Raw genomic sequence first — 17,232 nt, 5'->3', positions numbered from 1 at the left:
CCCCCCCCCCCCCAGGGTGGTTTCAAGATTCAGGGAAGAGCTCACAACACCAGGGCCACTGGACCTGGTCAGTAAATTTTAGCTGTCGTGATCCAAGATGAGACAAAATCGAAGAACACTGCCCTGGATGCGCTCGGAGGACTTGGCCTCCAGAGCACTGGATGGTCCTGGGGTTAGACCACTTGGCTCTTAAAGTGGCTGCCAGTTGAGAGGCTTGTCCCAGCTGCCGCTAGGTGAAAATTAAAAGGATTAATGGACACGGCCGACTTTGATAGGCTCAAGGCCCACCGAAGCCCCTTCAGCGAAGGGTTCCTTATTCTCTTTTCCTCAGCTCTTCTTGTTTGCCCCTGTGAATGGCGGTGACAATGCCCCCGGATGTGGGCCCCAAGGCCAGCGGTCCTGGAGCTGCCCGCCCACCCGTCCGCCAGCTATTGTCTGCTCTGGCCTGGCGGTGTGGCGCTGGGCTGGTGGGGCCCTGGCGGGCAAGGGGACTGTGGGAACGGATTAGAGGCCCTGGGCTTTCTCTCCCCTCTTGCATAAACTCTTGATCAAAGACATTCCTGGGATGACAGAGCCCAGTGAGCTGCAAGGCTGGCCCAGCGTGCGGGATGCACACCCCATGCCGCCCGTGCACGGGCCTGCCCTTGCTGGCCTCGCTACAGCGGTGACTCTCAGGACTGGCCTTGTGGTGTGAGCGGTGATGGAGCGGGTATTAGGAGGCCACACAGCTGTCCCCATCAAACAGGCCAGGCCCCAAGGCAGCAGGAGCAGACTCTGCCTCTGCTGCCTGGGGGGCTGCAAGGAAAGTCACATTGCTGGAGGGAGTGCACAGAGGCCGCCACTTCTGGACTCCCACCCTGCTGCCCAGCTCTGCAGCAGCCCTGACTGCCAGCACTTAGCTTGCAGATGGCTGCCCAGGGTGAGGACAGCTCAGCAGTGCATGTACCTGCCCTGCTCTGCTCTGCCCAGTTGCTGTCTCTAAGTCCTTGAGCCCTTTTGTCCCCTTGTCATGACGACTGTGGTGCTGCCTGGGCCCCTGGGGACCCCCAGCCCTCCCAACGGTGGAGCGACCCTGGCACACAGGGCAGGCTGGGCCATGGCTCTGCTGCACAGCACAGCTTGGGCTGCCTGCCTCCCACTATTGGCCCCTTTGCTCAGCACCCACTGCTTGGCAGGGTGGAAGGAGGGAGGAAGAGAGAAACTGGGAGATTTTATCCCGCAGGGGCTTAGCTAGTGTAGCAAACACCCAGGCTTGATTCCTGGACTCCCAGAGCCTGGTGTGGGGATGGGAAGCCTTTGGAGAGGCCATCTTTACACCTAGCCTTGAGGGACACTCAGGAATGAAGGGCACTGCAGGGTCAGGCACTGGGACAGAAGCCCGAAGCCATCTGGGTGTCAAGACCCCAGGGGCAGAGAACGTGAGGTTAGGGTGCTGAGGCCAGACAGACAAAGTGGACAGGCAAGCCCAAGTGGGTTAGGGGAGGTGCAGGGTGGATGGGGCTGCTGTGCTGCAGGGGGCTGGTCAGGGGACGGGGCCCTTGGAGTAGGTAGGGCAATGAGCTGTGAGAGAAAACGCTTCTAGAAGGGATAGTGGGAAGAACCCGACAAATAGAGTTGATGGGATCTTCACCACATCCCAGGAGGGGTCGCAGGGGCCAGGAGTGACATCAGTTGAGTTTGAGCATTGAGAAGAGAAGCCCGGAGTGGCATCTTTCAGCATAACCGGGGTGTGGGGGCTGGGAGGCTCTCCTCACGTTTGCATCTGCGACTAGCCTGAGAATATGGGGACACCTCCCTCTCTGTACTCCTGTGTGAGGCCCATGTGTCCTGCCAGGGCTCTGCCCCCACTCTCTTTCCTCCTGCTGTGTCCACTGGTGCCCTTGCCTGGGCCCTCCTGAGACCCCCAGCATTCCAGGCTCCATCTCTCTCCGCCTGTGCATCCTCCTGGCACTCGCCCCCCTGCCCCCAGGCCCCGGCAGCTGCAGATCTCACTTCCCCCCTGAACAACTCCCGAACAGCAGCAGAGCTCCCGGACCCGGGAGTCCTCCACAGCCACCTCCTGGCCTCTCCATGGGCTGCCCAGGAGCCTCCCTGCTTTCTCCTCCATCCCTGTCCCCCACCCCCAACCAGGTCATTGTTGGATCCCCCCATAGGTCACCCTACAACATCCACTTGTAGGAGAGATGGGCCTAAAGTGGGACATCTGTTCCCTGGGTCCCCAGCCTTGACACAGGACATGGCCCCTGCCCAGAGGTGGACGGCTATAGCAGTGTGGTCCTGTTCCCTGCCTTCAGGGTGGTCTTGTCTATGGAGTGTCTTGTGAGCCACCTATGTGGCTGCTGGCACTTCCTCCATCTCTGCCTGACCCTGGAGGCCTCACAGATGGAACCTCCCTTCAGGGGCACCCCACAGGCTCCCTGCGCCAGCCTGGGCCCCATCCTCAGGGCAGAGGCTAGTGGCAACCCTCAGAATCCAGTGTCCCCCTCTGTGCCGCACCTTCCTTGAAGAAGTGCAGGGGCCCATGGAGGAACAACAGCCTCCCCCTCCCCAGCACTCTAAGGCCCTGGTGGTCCAACCTGGGCTGGCATGTACTGACCACCCTTAGCTCAGGAGATAGCTGCCCAGGGAGGCAGTTGTAACACAACTCAGCCTGTGTTACATGTGGGGTGGGGGTAGAGTTGGGGCGCTGGGTCTGGGGGGAGGCCCAGACCTGTGAAGCTATGCCCAAGGCCTGCTGTGTGTTCCAAGGCATTTCCCGCACCCACCTCCACCCTGGGTGTGGAAATGAGCCCAGCCATGCGCATCTGAAACCCAGAGGTGGACGTCACAGGTGTCCAATAGGCCTTCAGGCCCCCGGGAGCCGCATGAAAGGCCTCCTGGACCGCGGCCCTAGCAGGGCACTTTGCTCTCTCTGAGGATCATGATTCACCCAGAGCAAACAGCAGTTTGCGCCAGAAGAGGGTTAACCAACGCTGGCTATTTATTTTCCTATCTGCAAATAACCTGGGAAGGCAAACTGGCTGGAAGATGTCACCGAGGCCAGGAGCTGCAGTCTCGTTGGGAGTGGACTCACCCGCCCAGGCCACCTGCAAACTCTTCTCTGAAGCTTCCTGGAAAATCCAAGAGACCAGCCCATACCCCTGGGGTCTGGGTCTTCCCTCAGCTGAAAGAGCATGCGTTCTTGTCCCTCATCCCCAAGGGCATTTGGCAATGTCAGATGTCCCTGGTTGTCACACTGGGGATAGCACTACTGTCATCCAGTGGGTGAGGGCAGGGATGATGCTATGCCGCCCACTGCACATGGGACAGCATGACCTGGCCCCACAGGCAGTCCAGCCTGCCCCCTTCCTGGCTCCCTGGCACCAGCACCCATACACCTGGCTTCCCGCCAGCCCCAGAAACAAACAAGCAGGCACCACACTGGGGTTTTACCAGTTTTATTTCTAGACTTTTCACGTTTGTCTTTTGTTTTTTGCTGGAAACGTGCCGGTTACATGTCCGTGCTGGGAAGTGCCACAGTGTGCAACCAGAAACACAAGGACCCAAACCGCCCACCAACCAGAGACCCTTACAGACGTGCACGTCACAGGACAGAGACTCGGCTGTGCCCTGTGGACCTGCCCCCAGCCTTTGGCCTCTCGGCACACACAACATCCAAGACACATGCCCTCACCCCATCACTACGGAAAAACCATCCAGCAAGGACCCCGTGCGGTTCCGACACGGATGCTGCAGCCAGACGGTTGAGGTAAGCGTAAGCAGTGTTCCAGAGGGGGTGGTGGCAGGGACAAGCCTGTGCCTTCTGTGGGCCCCAGCCACATGGGCCCACCAATGGGTGCAAATTCTTTTGGTTCGGCAGCTTGCTAGGCGACTCTTGGGCACACAGCACTGTGAGCTGTCTTCATTGAGATTTGGAGTCTCTTTAAATTAGCATTATGCTGTAATTAACAAAACAACAACAAAAAGAACACTAGCACATAACAGATTAAACACACCCAAAACTTGAACAAATTCCAGAAACTATTCCAATCATCCCGAATGACAGAGTCCTACGGGCACAGCACCATGGTGGCACGTAAGACATAATTGTTATAATAATAATAATAATAATGCAACTTTCATAGCTACACGCAAAGAATGATACAGCTGTAAAAACTACTATGTGATACATCCCAGATCAGATGAAGAGTCCAGCATAACAGGTGCAGGGAAAAGAAAACGGACACAGCTTGGTCTTCAGGGATGCCCGCGTGGGTCTCAAGCACGTGGTCTGGGCGCCGACCCCCACCAGGCCCACGTGGGATCTCACCCGCATGTCTGTTTGCCGGAGCAGACAGAGCCTGACCGCCAGGTCTACACATGGCTAAGTGAAGCATGAGGTATTGTGAAACAGGAACCTTTTTGGAATAGAGCAGTAATCACATTAAGTCAAAATTGATCACATAAAAAAAAAAACCCTACAAAAAAGGCATCTGTAATACAATGTTCTACAAGAAAATTAAAACTAGAACATGGCAGTATGACATTGTAAAACAAAAAAATTGATCCTCCAATAGCAGCAAAACAATGTGAAAGAGATACAGAGAAGCGATGTGAATTTTGTTTCCAAACCGTGCCGGGAAGTCATCGGTAGCAGCGCAATAAGAAAACGGAGCCGTAGCCTGTCCTTGGTGTGGTCACTGCCCCATTCCCTCGGGAGCCTCCTGCCCATCCCCACCACCATCCTCAACGCTCTCGCCACCTCCCTTCAACACTTCCTAAATAAAAGTTACAAAAAGGACATAGCCAAGATGTGCAAATTATCTATCTGTTGCTACTTTTTTTTTTTTGAAGGAGGGAGTAGTAGGGGATGAGAATATTATCTTAACTAAACTTGTTCCAAGTACCCTAATTTTCCTTCTAACTCCAATAGCTCTCGGACGGTATCTCTTTGAGAAACACCAAACAGGTCGAATCATGTCTTTGTGTGGTTTTCCTTGACATTTTTCCCTCTCACCTAGAAAAGGATCTATCTTTTATAAACCGTGTTAAATCTGCAACATCAAAGGCAGAAAGGGGTGTGTGTGTGTGTGTGTGTGTGTGTGTGTTTAAATCAAGGGGAGATTGCATTACTTTATAAATCATACTGGCCATAGGAACATCCTCTGTAATAAATATTCTTTTCAGCCTTAACTATAAATTACATATCTTAGTGTTTAAAAACCTTCCGTTGTGAAACATCTAAAGGTAACTTTTAAACCACCTGTTCTCTAGGTAAACCTTCAAGGTCCCTACTTGCAAACACCAGTTGGCACCAAAGGATCCCTAAACTTCAACTTCTTTAAAGAAAAAGGAAAGGAACTTATCATCCTGGCAATGTGAGAATGCAAATCTTTTTCTTCTTGACTGGAACACAGCCTTCCAAAACATCCCTTCGCTAACACCATAGTGACATGCACTTGCTTGGCAATCCTGCTTGCACACAAGTACGTGAATATTCCCAAACCATTCCATTAAAAAATTGCCCTCCCCCCCAACACACACAACATAAACAGCGATATTTCCTAGAACTACCGGCCTGAAAGTGCTTTGAAATGGAATGGTTTTAGAATATTGAGAAGAAACATGAACAAGTAGCTGTGGATTGAACCTGGACGTGAGCTGGCTGCAGGGCCACTGGGTGAAAGAAAAACCAGCATCTCATAAACAGGTCACTACAAAAATAGGAAGATTATAAAAATAGAATATATTATGTCACTATTTTGTTTTCTCTTTATAGGAGCGCACCGTAGGAGTGGAAGAGGTGGGCTTTTCCAACACCACTGCGCTGGCTGCTGCCCTGCAGCCCTGTCCTCGAGGGGGCCGCGCGCGGGCAGAAGTGTGAGCACACGAGGATGCTGCACGCTATGCTACTCTAGCCGAGGGGTTACATCAACCATCGATAAGGTGAAGAGGTTACACATCTGCCTACAAAATAAAATAAACATACACATGACTTATAAAGTGACTACATGCGTGAGCAAGCAAGATACAAAGGTGCCTAGGGACACACTAAAGCCGCACTTTCTAGGAAAAGCACAAGAGTACGTTTTTTTCTACCTAAAACCCTCTTCTACTTTAAAAATGGTTTGTTGAGTCTATTTTTAATTTTTTTTTTATGCTTTTTAAATTTAAACACATAAAGAATCAAATCTAACCCTCCCCTGGAGACTCTCCCTCTGTGCTAATGCCTACTCTTACGACACATTAATATTAAAACTAGTTGATTACTGGGGTATAAAATCCTCTATTTTTGTGGCACAACCCTTCCCCCTACCACTCGGGGTTACGCAAATATGTTTTCTCTTGCATTTTTTTAAAGACAGCTTTTGGGTAATCTTTTTTCTTTTGCTTAAGTCAGAGATGGAAGGGAAAAAGAAGAAAGGGGGAAAAACCCAAAAAACCAACAACAAGGAGAATGAAGCTTTCCCTTCTGGTAGTGACATATCCCGGAGAAGCAGGACCTTGTTGGGGGGCACCTGGGGCCAGCTCCTCCCTCGCTGTGGGTGGCGGAGGCGCCCACCCGCCCAGCGCCCTCAGATGTCCACGTCCCGCACGTCGGTGGGTGTGCAAGCCAGGTCAACCTCCTCCTCCTCTTCCTCCTCCTCCTCTGCAGCCTTGGGGTCCAAGTTCTGCTGGGCCTGGCGCAAGCTGGACTCCAGCAGGGCCTCAATCTGCTCCTGGCAGGCCCGGAGGCAGTCCTGGGAGAGACAGGAAGGGGAGCAGAAAGGGATCTTTAGAGGGAGTCTGCAGAGAAGGCCCCTCCCAAATCCCATGACCTAGAAGCTCTTAGAAGAGGCTGAACCTAAGCTCTCCTGTGGCCCAGATCTACCCAGCCCTGCCCTGTTTGCTTGACAGGCCCAGCCTCTCACTGGAAGTCCTCAAAAGGACCCTGATCACTGGTCCCATTGGCCCTGCCGATGCCCTGCTGACTCTAACACCATCTGATCCAGAACAGGTGTTGGGAGCGCTGGGGGCTTTGAGCCCAGCCTTTTTGGATATAACCCCTGCCACAGAGCTGCCCTGGGGTCAGTGCGAGGTGGGGGCTAGTCTTCCATAAGAAATTGCTGGCAAAGTTGTAGGCCCGTGCAAACCTGAGGATGAGTGTCGGATGGTCTGGAGGCACCTGGACCCTTCATCCTTTCAGGCCTGCGTCCTGGGCCACCCACCTGGGCCATCCACCAGCTGCAGCCGCAGAGATGCCCACCTTTCCAGAAGTTCCTGGAAGCCATGCACCTGTACCCTAGCCCTGCACCCAGGAGCCAATCTCCCAACAGCTTGAAGCTGCTGCTTCTGCTGGGTGGCTGAATAAAAAAATGGGATCTGAGTGTTGGGGCCACATATATCCTAACTGCCAGGAAGCTACACTGGGACTTCCAAAACCAAGCAAAGCCTTGGGTCAGCCTGGGAAACAGAGGCACAGGGGCTTCCACAAGGCACAGGGGCTTAGCCACAGCCCTGCCATTGGTCCGTAAGGCGCTGCTGAGCAGATGGGGCTGGAGGAAGGGAAGGTGCTATCCAGCAGAAGAGGACCCAGCCGGATAGCTTCTAGTGAGTCCCTGGGTGGCGGACCCTTACAGGGCTCCACGCCTTTACAGGAGAGCCTTCTTCACTCTCCTTTCTGATAACTACTCTTCATGGCAAATGAGGACAGCCAGGCTCCTGTGAATGGTCCCCTTGTATAGAAGGGGAAACCCAGGGTCAGAAGGCCCGGTGTGGAACCCAGAACGCCGGTTTCACTCCAAACACCAGATACTCTTGGTTCCCACCACTGAGGGGCTCAACAGCGCCACTCACCAATTCTTTACACGTACTCTGTGTACGTGCAAAGCACCTTGAGGGACTGCCTGTGGCCTTCTGTTTCCTGCTTCCAGCAGCCCTGCACTGACCAGGGGCCCCACACCTGGAGCTGCATGCTGTTCCCTTCCCGCACAGTCTGTCTTGTCCACAACTGCCCACAAGGCTGTCTGCCCACAGCCAGACGCTCTGACCACTTCTCAGCGCAAAGGGACATAGAATTATCAACATGTGGCACAGGACACCCGACTCCAATGGCATGGACACTCTGTGCACCAGAGAAAGTCCTAGAACGTGCTGAGGGTTGTTCTGAGTCTTGAGTCCATATGCATTTCACACTGGACGACCAAAGGCAATTCAGTTGGAATTAATCTCTGCCCCTACGTCAGCTGTGGGGCATTTTACTTCAGACCTAATTAAGACAACCTCTATTCAAACAAGGGATAACGCGGCAATTTCCTACAACTGCCCAAAGACTGCGTTTTGTCTTGTGCTGCAAGAAACGTGTGGCCAAGCCAAGCGTGCTGAGTGGCCACACTGGGTGACGGGTGCTCACCCAGCGCCTGGAGCGTGGGAGGAGGGTGCAGGCACAGGACTCACTGTGATGGTGGGGCTTTCCTCTCGGACTTTCTGGGGCCTCACTGGTGCTTCTGAGACCCTTTTTCTTAGAGAGCTGCAGGATGCTGCCCCTGCCTCAGCATAGGAGACTGAGCCTCCACTTCCCCCACCAGGCTTGAGGGTGGCACAAAGGGAAGAGGACCTCCCACCCCTAGTGTCCATCGACAAAAAGGCTTCTTCCTTTTCAAAGAGAGACCAGAGTGAGCGCCAGGCAGGCAGGTGCACTGTGAGATCGCCTCTGGCTGGGGCCCACACAAGCCCTCTGGACACTCTGGGGTGGACACCACAAGGCAGCCCAGGGCCAGAGCTGAGCCGGGGTTGAGCTGGTCACTCCCCCACGTATGGGGGCTGGGAGGCTAAGTGGCTGGCTGATCCGGCAACTTCTCTGGTCTAATTTGGTAAATGCCACAAACCCCTGTAATTGTTATTTTAATTCTTTAAGAAAAAGAAAGAATTGGGGATAAGATAATGGCACTTTAAGAAAAAAGACACAGTCAACTCAGGGTTTTACAGAAGCAGCCTCTCAAAGACGGCCATAAAAAACAAGGTTGTCTCTATTCGCTCTGTTGTCCGGAGTCTGGGGACCTCACAAGAACCCTTTTAAAGCGGCTATTTATGGGCCATGAGCATTGTAGCCCGAACAAAGCCCAGCTGGGCTCCAGCCCCACATACCATTACCACGGATCACCAGCCCAGCCAGCCTGCAGCCCCTGCTCCTGGACGGACCACAGGGTGGGTTATAGCTCCCGCCTGTGTCTGGAATCCCCAGGGGCACGTGAGAAGCTAGTGAGACCCCTGCGGCTGGTCAGCAAGTTCTGGAGCCCCAGCTTGGTCAACTTGATGGGACGCTTGCCCAGTTGCCCTTGTGACCACAATCCTGTTACCCTCAGGGGCCCTGGCACCAGCCGCGCCATTTCGATGGTGCTGGATGTCTCCTGTCTGCATGAGGTCCCACAGAGCCAGCCAGCGAGGCAGGGGGTTTGTCACCTACCGGGTCACACTTGATCACTCTGGACAGGAAGCGTGTGAGGCGGTAGTAGGACAGGAATTGGTTGGGGCTCCCCAGGGTCAGGCCTTGCACGGCAGCCACCACGCTCCCAGCAGCTACCATGGAGGGCGGGTTGGAAATGAATTTCACATCTGCAACAGAGGGAGGCAAGAGCACCATGAGCAAGGGACCCTCTGATCTGGGTACCCCAAACACTGGCTCTAAGGGAGTGTGGCACAGGTCACACGGAACTATTGGGAGTGTGTGGGTCCACGGCCAGGTCTGCCTGGACTCCAGCCTTGTCACCTCGGCTCTAGGAGAGCAGGAGCCCACCTTGAATGTCTACCCCCACTGCACACTCAAAATCAGCTAGGCAAACTAAGAAAATAGCCACCAGAAAAATCCAACAGGCAGGGCTGGGTGACAGAGACACCACTGCCCCTTCTCCTCTTACCATCTTCAGTCTTGTGAATATGTTTACCCCCCAAAATGAGCAAGATGAAGGCACTGCAAGCACACAGGAAGGAGAGTGTCACCTCTACACCCCTAACCCTAAGTACACTGTTTAGTAACACAGATCAGAGACAACTGTCATACTCCGAAGGGACTTCACATGGATGGGCCCAGGCTGGTGTCCTCCAGGGTTGCTGTGATGGTGAGGGGGATATTCCAGCTCCCACCAAAGGGAAGAGCTCTTCCAGCAACCTGGACCAGGTGCCCATTTCTGGTGGACTCTAACTTCCACAAATAAGACCGAGAAAACCCAGCCCCACCCCAGATCCTCTGCTCACACCACCTTTGTCCTTTTGGCTGGTGACAAAATGGTTTTTCTAGTCCATGTGATAATAGCCCCATGCTTTCTACTGCCCATCTCTGTATGAGGCCCCTCCGGGAGTCTGGGGGAGCCTGGAGTTGGTGCCAGGCAGTACAAGGGATCTGTCCACAGCTTCCCCAGGAGTGAGGCCCCAGTTGGCCTAGGATCCCTTGGTCTCTGGCTTCTTGGGGACTATTTGGCACACCTGAGCTCACTTCTAAGTGGGAAATAAACCCAGGGTGGTGCAAAGCCAGGATGGCCTGAAGCCTGCCAGCCACACAAAGCTCTCTCTGGTGATGGTTATCAGATGCCAGGGTTCATCTTCCTCCCAGGTCATAGCAGCAGGGGTTTGCGGTCCAATCATGACTCCCTCCTCAAGCACAGGGAAGGCCAGCTCTTTCCCTCAAGGGACTCACCCCAGGTGTTCTCCATCCAGGTGGTGGGGGCAGGGGACACCAGCCTCCTGCCCCGGGGCAGTCTTGCCCCCACATAGAAAGGTTGGCCACTGTGGGATGGAGTCTTTTGGCCTGGCCCCTCCCACCCTGGGATGAACCTCTGAATGCCTTCTTGAAATCACCAGCAGGGACCGCCATTAATTTCACCCTATGAACTAGGGGCCCTGGGTGTGGAGCTGGATGCCAGTGGGGTGGTGTGGCATCTTGTCAGCCCCGCTGCTTCATCTCATGCTACTTGGTGCCCGGGAACAAGGGGCTCAGGGAGCAGCAGGTTCTGGCTGGCCACACTCTGAAATCCCCTCTATAGTGCGTGTGCAGGGTGGAGTCACCAGGGCCAACTCAACTCCAAGCCCATCCACAACTTGTGTGTGTGCCCAGGTGGGGGGTGGCCTTCTGTGTCTGAGTAAGAACCATCCAGAATTAGGCACCAAAGTGCCAGGACCTAGTCCCTTCTGCTGCCTGGTGGCAAAGGGTGAGCCATAGCCAAAGTGGTCACTCTGTGGCATGGCTGGCCCTTGCCAGGGCCTGTGTGTCAAGCCCAAGGACGTGTCCACTTCAGATGGCACTGGACCTTCCTTACCTAGCCTACCGCAGGGTGTACAGGTACGTCTAAGCCTCTGCGTGTGTGTTTGGGGCTGGGGGCACCTGGGCAGGGAAGAGGGAGAGCAATGCCTCTCCTGTTAACCCTCAAATGTAACCCTTACAAGAAGGGCAAAACCCAGATGCCTCTACCCCATCTGTTCTTATGTTGCTGTCATCTGGACAGATGTGTGCTACAGGCAAGGGAAGGCTTGTACTGCCTGGTGTTCAGTGGGGCAGGGAGGGCCCAGGGAGCACCCAGAGGCTGAATCAGGCCGGGCCTGGTAGGCACACGCTGCCCCCCCCACTAGGCTCATCTGGAGTGAACACGATGACCACTGAGAGTGCTGGGTCACCTGAGTGACCCTCCACTTTCACCTGCCACTGGGGGCGCTTGCTGGGCTGGTCTCAAAGGACACGTAGCAGCTCGGAGAGCCCAAGTGCAGCCTCTATCTGCTCATCTTGCTGCCACCACCCAGGGGTCCTGGGGGCAGGGGGGCATTGTTCTAGCTGCCTGAACCTCCCTGGGAGGGAGGCTGTGCAAGAACCATTCCTTGCATTATCTCCAGGAAACTTTCAGCTCCATAAAAGGCTGCCTAGAGTCTCTGGAGGCTTCTCTGCGCTGAGGAGCCCCAGCCAGAGACGCCTCCCTGCTGCCTGCAGGGCCAGCCCCACCCTCCCATCCATCTCCCAGGGCACCCCCCACCAGGCCTCCTCTGTAAGGTCTCCAGGGATGGGTCTGTGCCCTGAGAGGTGGAGGAGGGAGGGGAAACACAAAGAATCTTCCCAACTCTCCCCTGAACTATAAGCTGTTCTGGAATACCAAGCCACCACCGTAACCCAGCATGGAGGTGCACTGAGAGGCTTGGGGCTCTGCCCCTCTGGGGAAGGGTAAAAAGATACCAGCTGCCTCTTTGAGCCACTGTGCCTCATGGCCCACTTTGCCTCATGGCCCTCAGGTCACCCAGAGCGAGGGCTGCCAAATAGATGTGACAACCAAGGCCTGAACAGAGTGAGAGGTGGGCCACAGCAGAGCTGGGGCGGGGGAGGGCGAGTTCACACAGTAGGGTGATTTGGCCTCTGGGGCTGAAGAAGGAAGAGGTCAGGGAGCCACAGGCAAGGCTGGGGTCAGGAGGCAGCATGGTGGACCACGTCTGTCTGTCCATACTGGGGTTTGGGGCCAGGGCAGTGCCAGGGAGGCCAGAGGGAGGACTAGGCCCCTCTGCTGCCAACTGTGGTAGCCCAAACCCAGGCTGCATTGCAAGCCCTTCCCAGGGCTGAGCTGAGCCCAGGCTGAGCCCAGGCAGCCCACTGGGCCCCTGGCAGGGCCTCAGGCCTCAGAGCTCCTCTGCTGGACGCCCCCGCACTCAGCCCAAGGAGCACGTGGTGCAGGCACAGGCCAGCAGCTCTCCCCACCCTGTAGGCGCCCCTGGCAGGTGGCCCAGCCCTGGAGAGGCCAGAAGGGGGCCCCCACAGCTCAGGCTCCTTGAGGACACAAGAAGGGCTGGAAATAGGTGGGGGGAGGAGGCCGCCTGGTGGCCAAGGTAAACCCTGTTCAGCATGCAGTGGACACAGACTGCCCTGCCTGAGTGGGGAGGCCGTGGGCTAGACATAGGCAGGCTGTGCATCCACTCCATCCCCAAAGCACCATATGGCAGGAGAGAGGGTAACACACTTTCCACCTAGCAGCAACAAACAATCCAAGCTCTCTGCTTACCAGGGCAAGGGAAGAGGACCACTTTTCAGAGCAGAGGGCCCCCTGGGACCATCTCCCTGGACAGATGTGTAGGCAGACCCAGGGCAAGCACCACAAACTAGACAGGACCACCTAGGAGGCCAAGGTCAACCCTGCTGGTCCTGGGGTGGGGGGGCAGGCCTGCCCTACCTGTGGCACAGAGCGCCACGAAGGTCTGAGCATGCTTGCGGATGATCTGTTTGTTCTCTTCGGCCTCAGGCATTTTGGACAGGAAGTGTTCAATGAAATCGTGCGGGGTCATTGCAGCCAGGTTCCACTTGAGTTTGTTCACCAGGAGCAGCTCCATTTGCTGTGGAAACCCGCGAATAAGCATCAGGCCAGGCGGGGAAGGGGGCCCTAGGGACATAGCTGGCTCAGGTCTCTGGCCTCAGCCCTTGGTTTGCAGCCTTGGTGGTGGGAGAGGAGGGACAGCGAATGTTGGGGGTCCGTAGAACGGGGCAACACAGGATTCCAGATCAAAACAGAAAAGGTGCCGTGAGAAAAGGCTGTTCCCCGTGATCAAGCGGCCATCTGTAAGTGGAGACAAAAAGACCTTCCACCACCTGGGACCTAGGCGCAGCGACGAGCGTGGCCTAAGCGCCGCCGCTAGAGGGCGCGCGCCGCTCACCTTTCGGCCGCGCTACGAGGCGCAAACGTGGTGGGAGTCCCAGCAAAGTGTGCGGAGACCAGGGGCATCTAGGATCCTGCCCGCCCCTCTGACAGGGGCCCCAGGAGTGTGGTAGAGCACCCTCCGGACAGATCTGTCAAAGGCAGTTGGAGTCTCCTGTCATCTGCACTGCCCCCACCCCCACCCCGGGGTCCTGGGGCTACAGGGGTGTCCATGACGGTGGGGGTCCGGCGGTTACCAGCAACTCGTCGGGCCGGATGGAGTTGTCAGTGTAGATGCACAACTTCTCAGCGGTCAGGGGGATGGTCTCCTTCATCTTGGAGGCCACGAACATGCAGGTGGCCCCCAGCAGCTGCAGGCGGCTCTTTTTCACAGGTTCCAGCGACAGGAAGCGGTCCAGGTAGTTCATGGCCAACGGGAAGACCTCCTCCTCACACTTCTGCTCCTCGCAGACCTGTGGGGGCACCGGCCGGTGACCGCCGCCGCCAGGGAGCGCCGGCCCCCCATTCTGCCAAGGCGAACCGATACCCCCCAGCCCGAGGGGCCACGGTTGCCAATACACTAGGGCGCCCAGGGGTCGAAGCAGGGGGCGACAGTAGCTTCTTGTGATGCACCCCCTCTCCACGTGTCCCCAATATCCACCCACCCCGAAACTGAAAGGGAAAGTCCCCATCGAGGCTGGTACAATGGGGGCGGGAGTGGGCACGGCTGGGCAGCATGCGCGGCGGCGCAGACCGCCTGCTCTGGGGACCCCAGCCCGAGTTGGAGCTCCAGGGTCCACCTGGCTGAGGGTCAGCACCCACTCGGGTGCGGGGCCGCAGGGCGGGCCGCGGGGCTGGGCGCCTTGCCTGCGAGACACAAAGGTGGCGTCCCAGGCCGCCGCGCCGCATTTCCCCAGACGTCATCTTTTCAAAAAATATTTAAAAATATTAAAAAAATAACTGGGTGCGTACAAACCCCCTGAAAATGACCCTCAAACGGCCCTTTACCCAGGCCGGGGGTCAGGAGCTCGTTACAGGCTCGGGGAAGAGCCCCAGGAATTCAAACTCCGGGGCCCCCCTTTCCCCTAGGCGCGGGAGCCGTTTCGCTCTTACAAGGGCACCACGCCGCACTTTCAAAAATTATTTAAAAATACTTGGGGGCTCCTGAGGCACCCACCGAAGGCCTGAAAATGTGCCCCGGGCCCCCAGCTTGCTCAGGGAAGGACCCCCCAAGCTAAGAACCCTGCAGACGGGGGTTAATCTCTGGGGTCTTGGCCACGCGACCTTGCAGCCCGGCGTGCTCTCCGGCCCAGGCTGCCCGTGCGGGGCGCCCCAGGACTCATTGCTTGAACAAAGGGCCCCCCCTTTCTGAAAAGAGTCTTCCCCCAAACTACCCATACCTATTCCCTCCGCTCCCCTGGCACCGGCTCTCAGCGGCCGCGCGGCCCCTCTCAGCGGCCCCAGAGCCCAGCCGGTCGATCCCCGCCCCCACCCTGCCCCCAATTATTAATAAACACTTTTACTTTGCAATAAAAGAGCAAAGATGGCGCATAATACTGGCTCGAGCAGCCCTTGCATACGTGTCCATGGATATTAATTTAAAAATCAAATCTATGCCCCCTCCCCCCGGAGCTGGCGACTCGGGCCGCGAGAACCGCGCGGCGGAGCTGGGGCGCAGGCGGGGGCCTCAAAGTGCGCCCAGACGCCAGCCCGCACCCTCGGGCCCACTGGGGTACCCCTGGCGCTGGCTTTTCCCAAAGGTACCCCTCCCTAACCTCCCCCTCCCCCCACCAGGAAAGGGAATTTCTAACGTCCCCGCCCCCACCCTTTCCCCGTTCAAAAAATACCCACAATATCTATTTATTTTGAAAATACGGATTCCTAGCAACATCCTAGAAAACTTCAACGTTCTAGCGGGAGAGAAGGGAGGGACACGAGGAGCAAAGAAATGTGGGTCTTGGCAACAAGTTGTAGGAGATTCCTAAGAGAGGCGCCCGAAGCCCCGCACCTCCAGCATCCAGGTGGCCACGATCTTCCGCATGGACGGCAGGATCTCCTTCTGCACACACTTGAAGTAGGACACGGAGGGCGCGCAGGTCTCCTCCGCCTTGAGCATGGCCCGCAGCACCCGGTCGTTGAGGAGGTTGCCATCGGGGTACGCGCGGCGGATAGTCTCCACCTCGCAGCACAGGAGCTGGTGTTCCATGGCGGGGGCTCTGCCTGGGTGGCTGGGGAGGCTGTGGGTCCGGGCTCGGTACGCGCTCGGCTCTCACTCTGGCTGCCTCGCGCTTCCTGGCGCTCTTCTGCCCCTCGCTGGAGCGCGCGGACTCTGCTGCTCGCTGCTACTGCGCCGACAGCCCTCTGGAGGCTCCAGGACTTTGCAACTTCAACAAAACTCCGCTGTAGTCCGTGTGACGTTACTGTTGTTAAGCAGAGATCAAAGCCGGGCAGAGAATGGGAGGGGGGCAGGGGCGGGCGCAAGGGGAGGGGGCGCGGGCGCCGAACGCCGGGAGCAAAGAGGAGCAGAGCCCAAAAGCCATCGCGGAGGCACCGCGCCTGCCCCACTGCGGAGTTGCCCCCGAAGCCCGGTTTTCTTAGAAATGCAAATCGCCCCGCAGCAGCCTTTCTCCCAGGGAAGAGAGGTCTTGGGGGCCGGTCCTCCCGGAGTGGGTCCCCTGGGATTTGGGGGTGGGGTGGGGGTGTTTGTGCATTGAGGGACAACTAGGAGGGCGGTAAGGCCACACGCAGCCTGGGGAGACCGTAAGGAGGGGGGAATCTAAGGCGCGGTGACACCCCATATCCAAGCTAGCAGAATGGGCGCATTTCCGAGAACGCCACGAGGGCACCCACGGGCGGAGACATGGCCAAGGAATCTCAGCGCCCACATCTTCTTTCATTTTCATTAACACGTGTAAATTTCAGGAACTATTTAACAGGCTGGGACGCCGAGAGAGCACACCACCCGGGGCAGGCTTCCTTGCGGCTCACTAGGGGGTTGCTGCAAATGCCCAATGAGGTAACCCCAAATGTTGGGATTTCAGCCTAGTTTGCAGTAGCTCAAAATTTAAAATAGAATAAAATAAATGCCGCAAATTCCAGCAGCAGCCCAAGATGGTGGCCAGCATTTCCTTCATCCTGTCGTCGTCTGGGGAATCTTCCGACTATTTTCCAACCTTGACCAGCCTATCTTTGAGGGGGTCCCAAATGCCCCTCTCCCTCCCAGTGCTGGCAGTTTAATCGGGAGAAACATACCTCTGAAGGGAAGGCTGAGAAACAGTGGCCCCGGTACTGACTCATTTTGTTATTAAAAAAAAAATTAAAATGCTGTAAATATTAGTCTTCTCTCAGCCAGCAAGCAACAAGATCACCTGAAGCTTCCTAATTGGTTTTGCTGGAGGGTGTGGAGGTCCCTTCCTCTTTTAGAATTTGCCCTGGGGTTGCATTCGAGAGCTTGAGGGGGCTAGCAGAGACCAGCAAAAATCGGAACAATTATCAGTTAAACAGGTGTATTGATCTGATGATTTTTAACATGATCTATAGGTGTTCCTAGTTATATGGTAGAGTTCCCCAATATTATCACAAATTTAAAGAGATATAAATAAAATACATATTTTAAAAT

At 56.1% G+C, this 17,232-nt stretch overlaps 1 protein-coding gene across 1 annotated transcript; it reads right to left on the bottom strand.

Annotated features, from left to right (window-relative positions):
- Positions 1–6,317: 6,317 nt before the first annotated feature.
- On the bottom strand, positions 6,318–16,040 carry CCND1 (cyclin D1). Its single transcript, XM_053560473.1, has 5 exons — positions 15,622–16,040; positions 13,871–14,086; positions 13,155–13,314; positions 9,425–9,573; positions 6,318–6,719 (listed from the first exon to the last, which is right to left on the bottom strand). The coding sequence occupies exons 1-5, from the start codon at positions 15,817–15,819 to the stop codon at positions 6,555–6,557; spliced, it is 888 nt and encodes a 295-aa protein (XP_053416448.1). The 5' UTR covers positions 15,820–16,040; the 3' UTR covers positions 6,318–6,554.
- Between the last annotated feature and the right edge of the window lie 1,192 nt (positions 16,041–17,232).

Source organism: Nycticebus coucang, chromosome 14, assembly GCF_027406575.1.
Source record: "Nycticebus coucang isolate mNycCou1 chromosome 14, mNycCou1.pri, whole genome shotgun sequence".
Classification (NCBI taxonomy): Eukaryota; Metazoa; Chordata; class Mammalia; order Primates; family Lorisidae; genus Nycticebus; species Nycticebus coucang.
The sequence above is the reverse complement of the archived record's forward strand: the minus strand, read 5'-3'. Positions and strand labels throughout refer to the sequence as shown.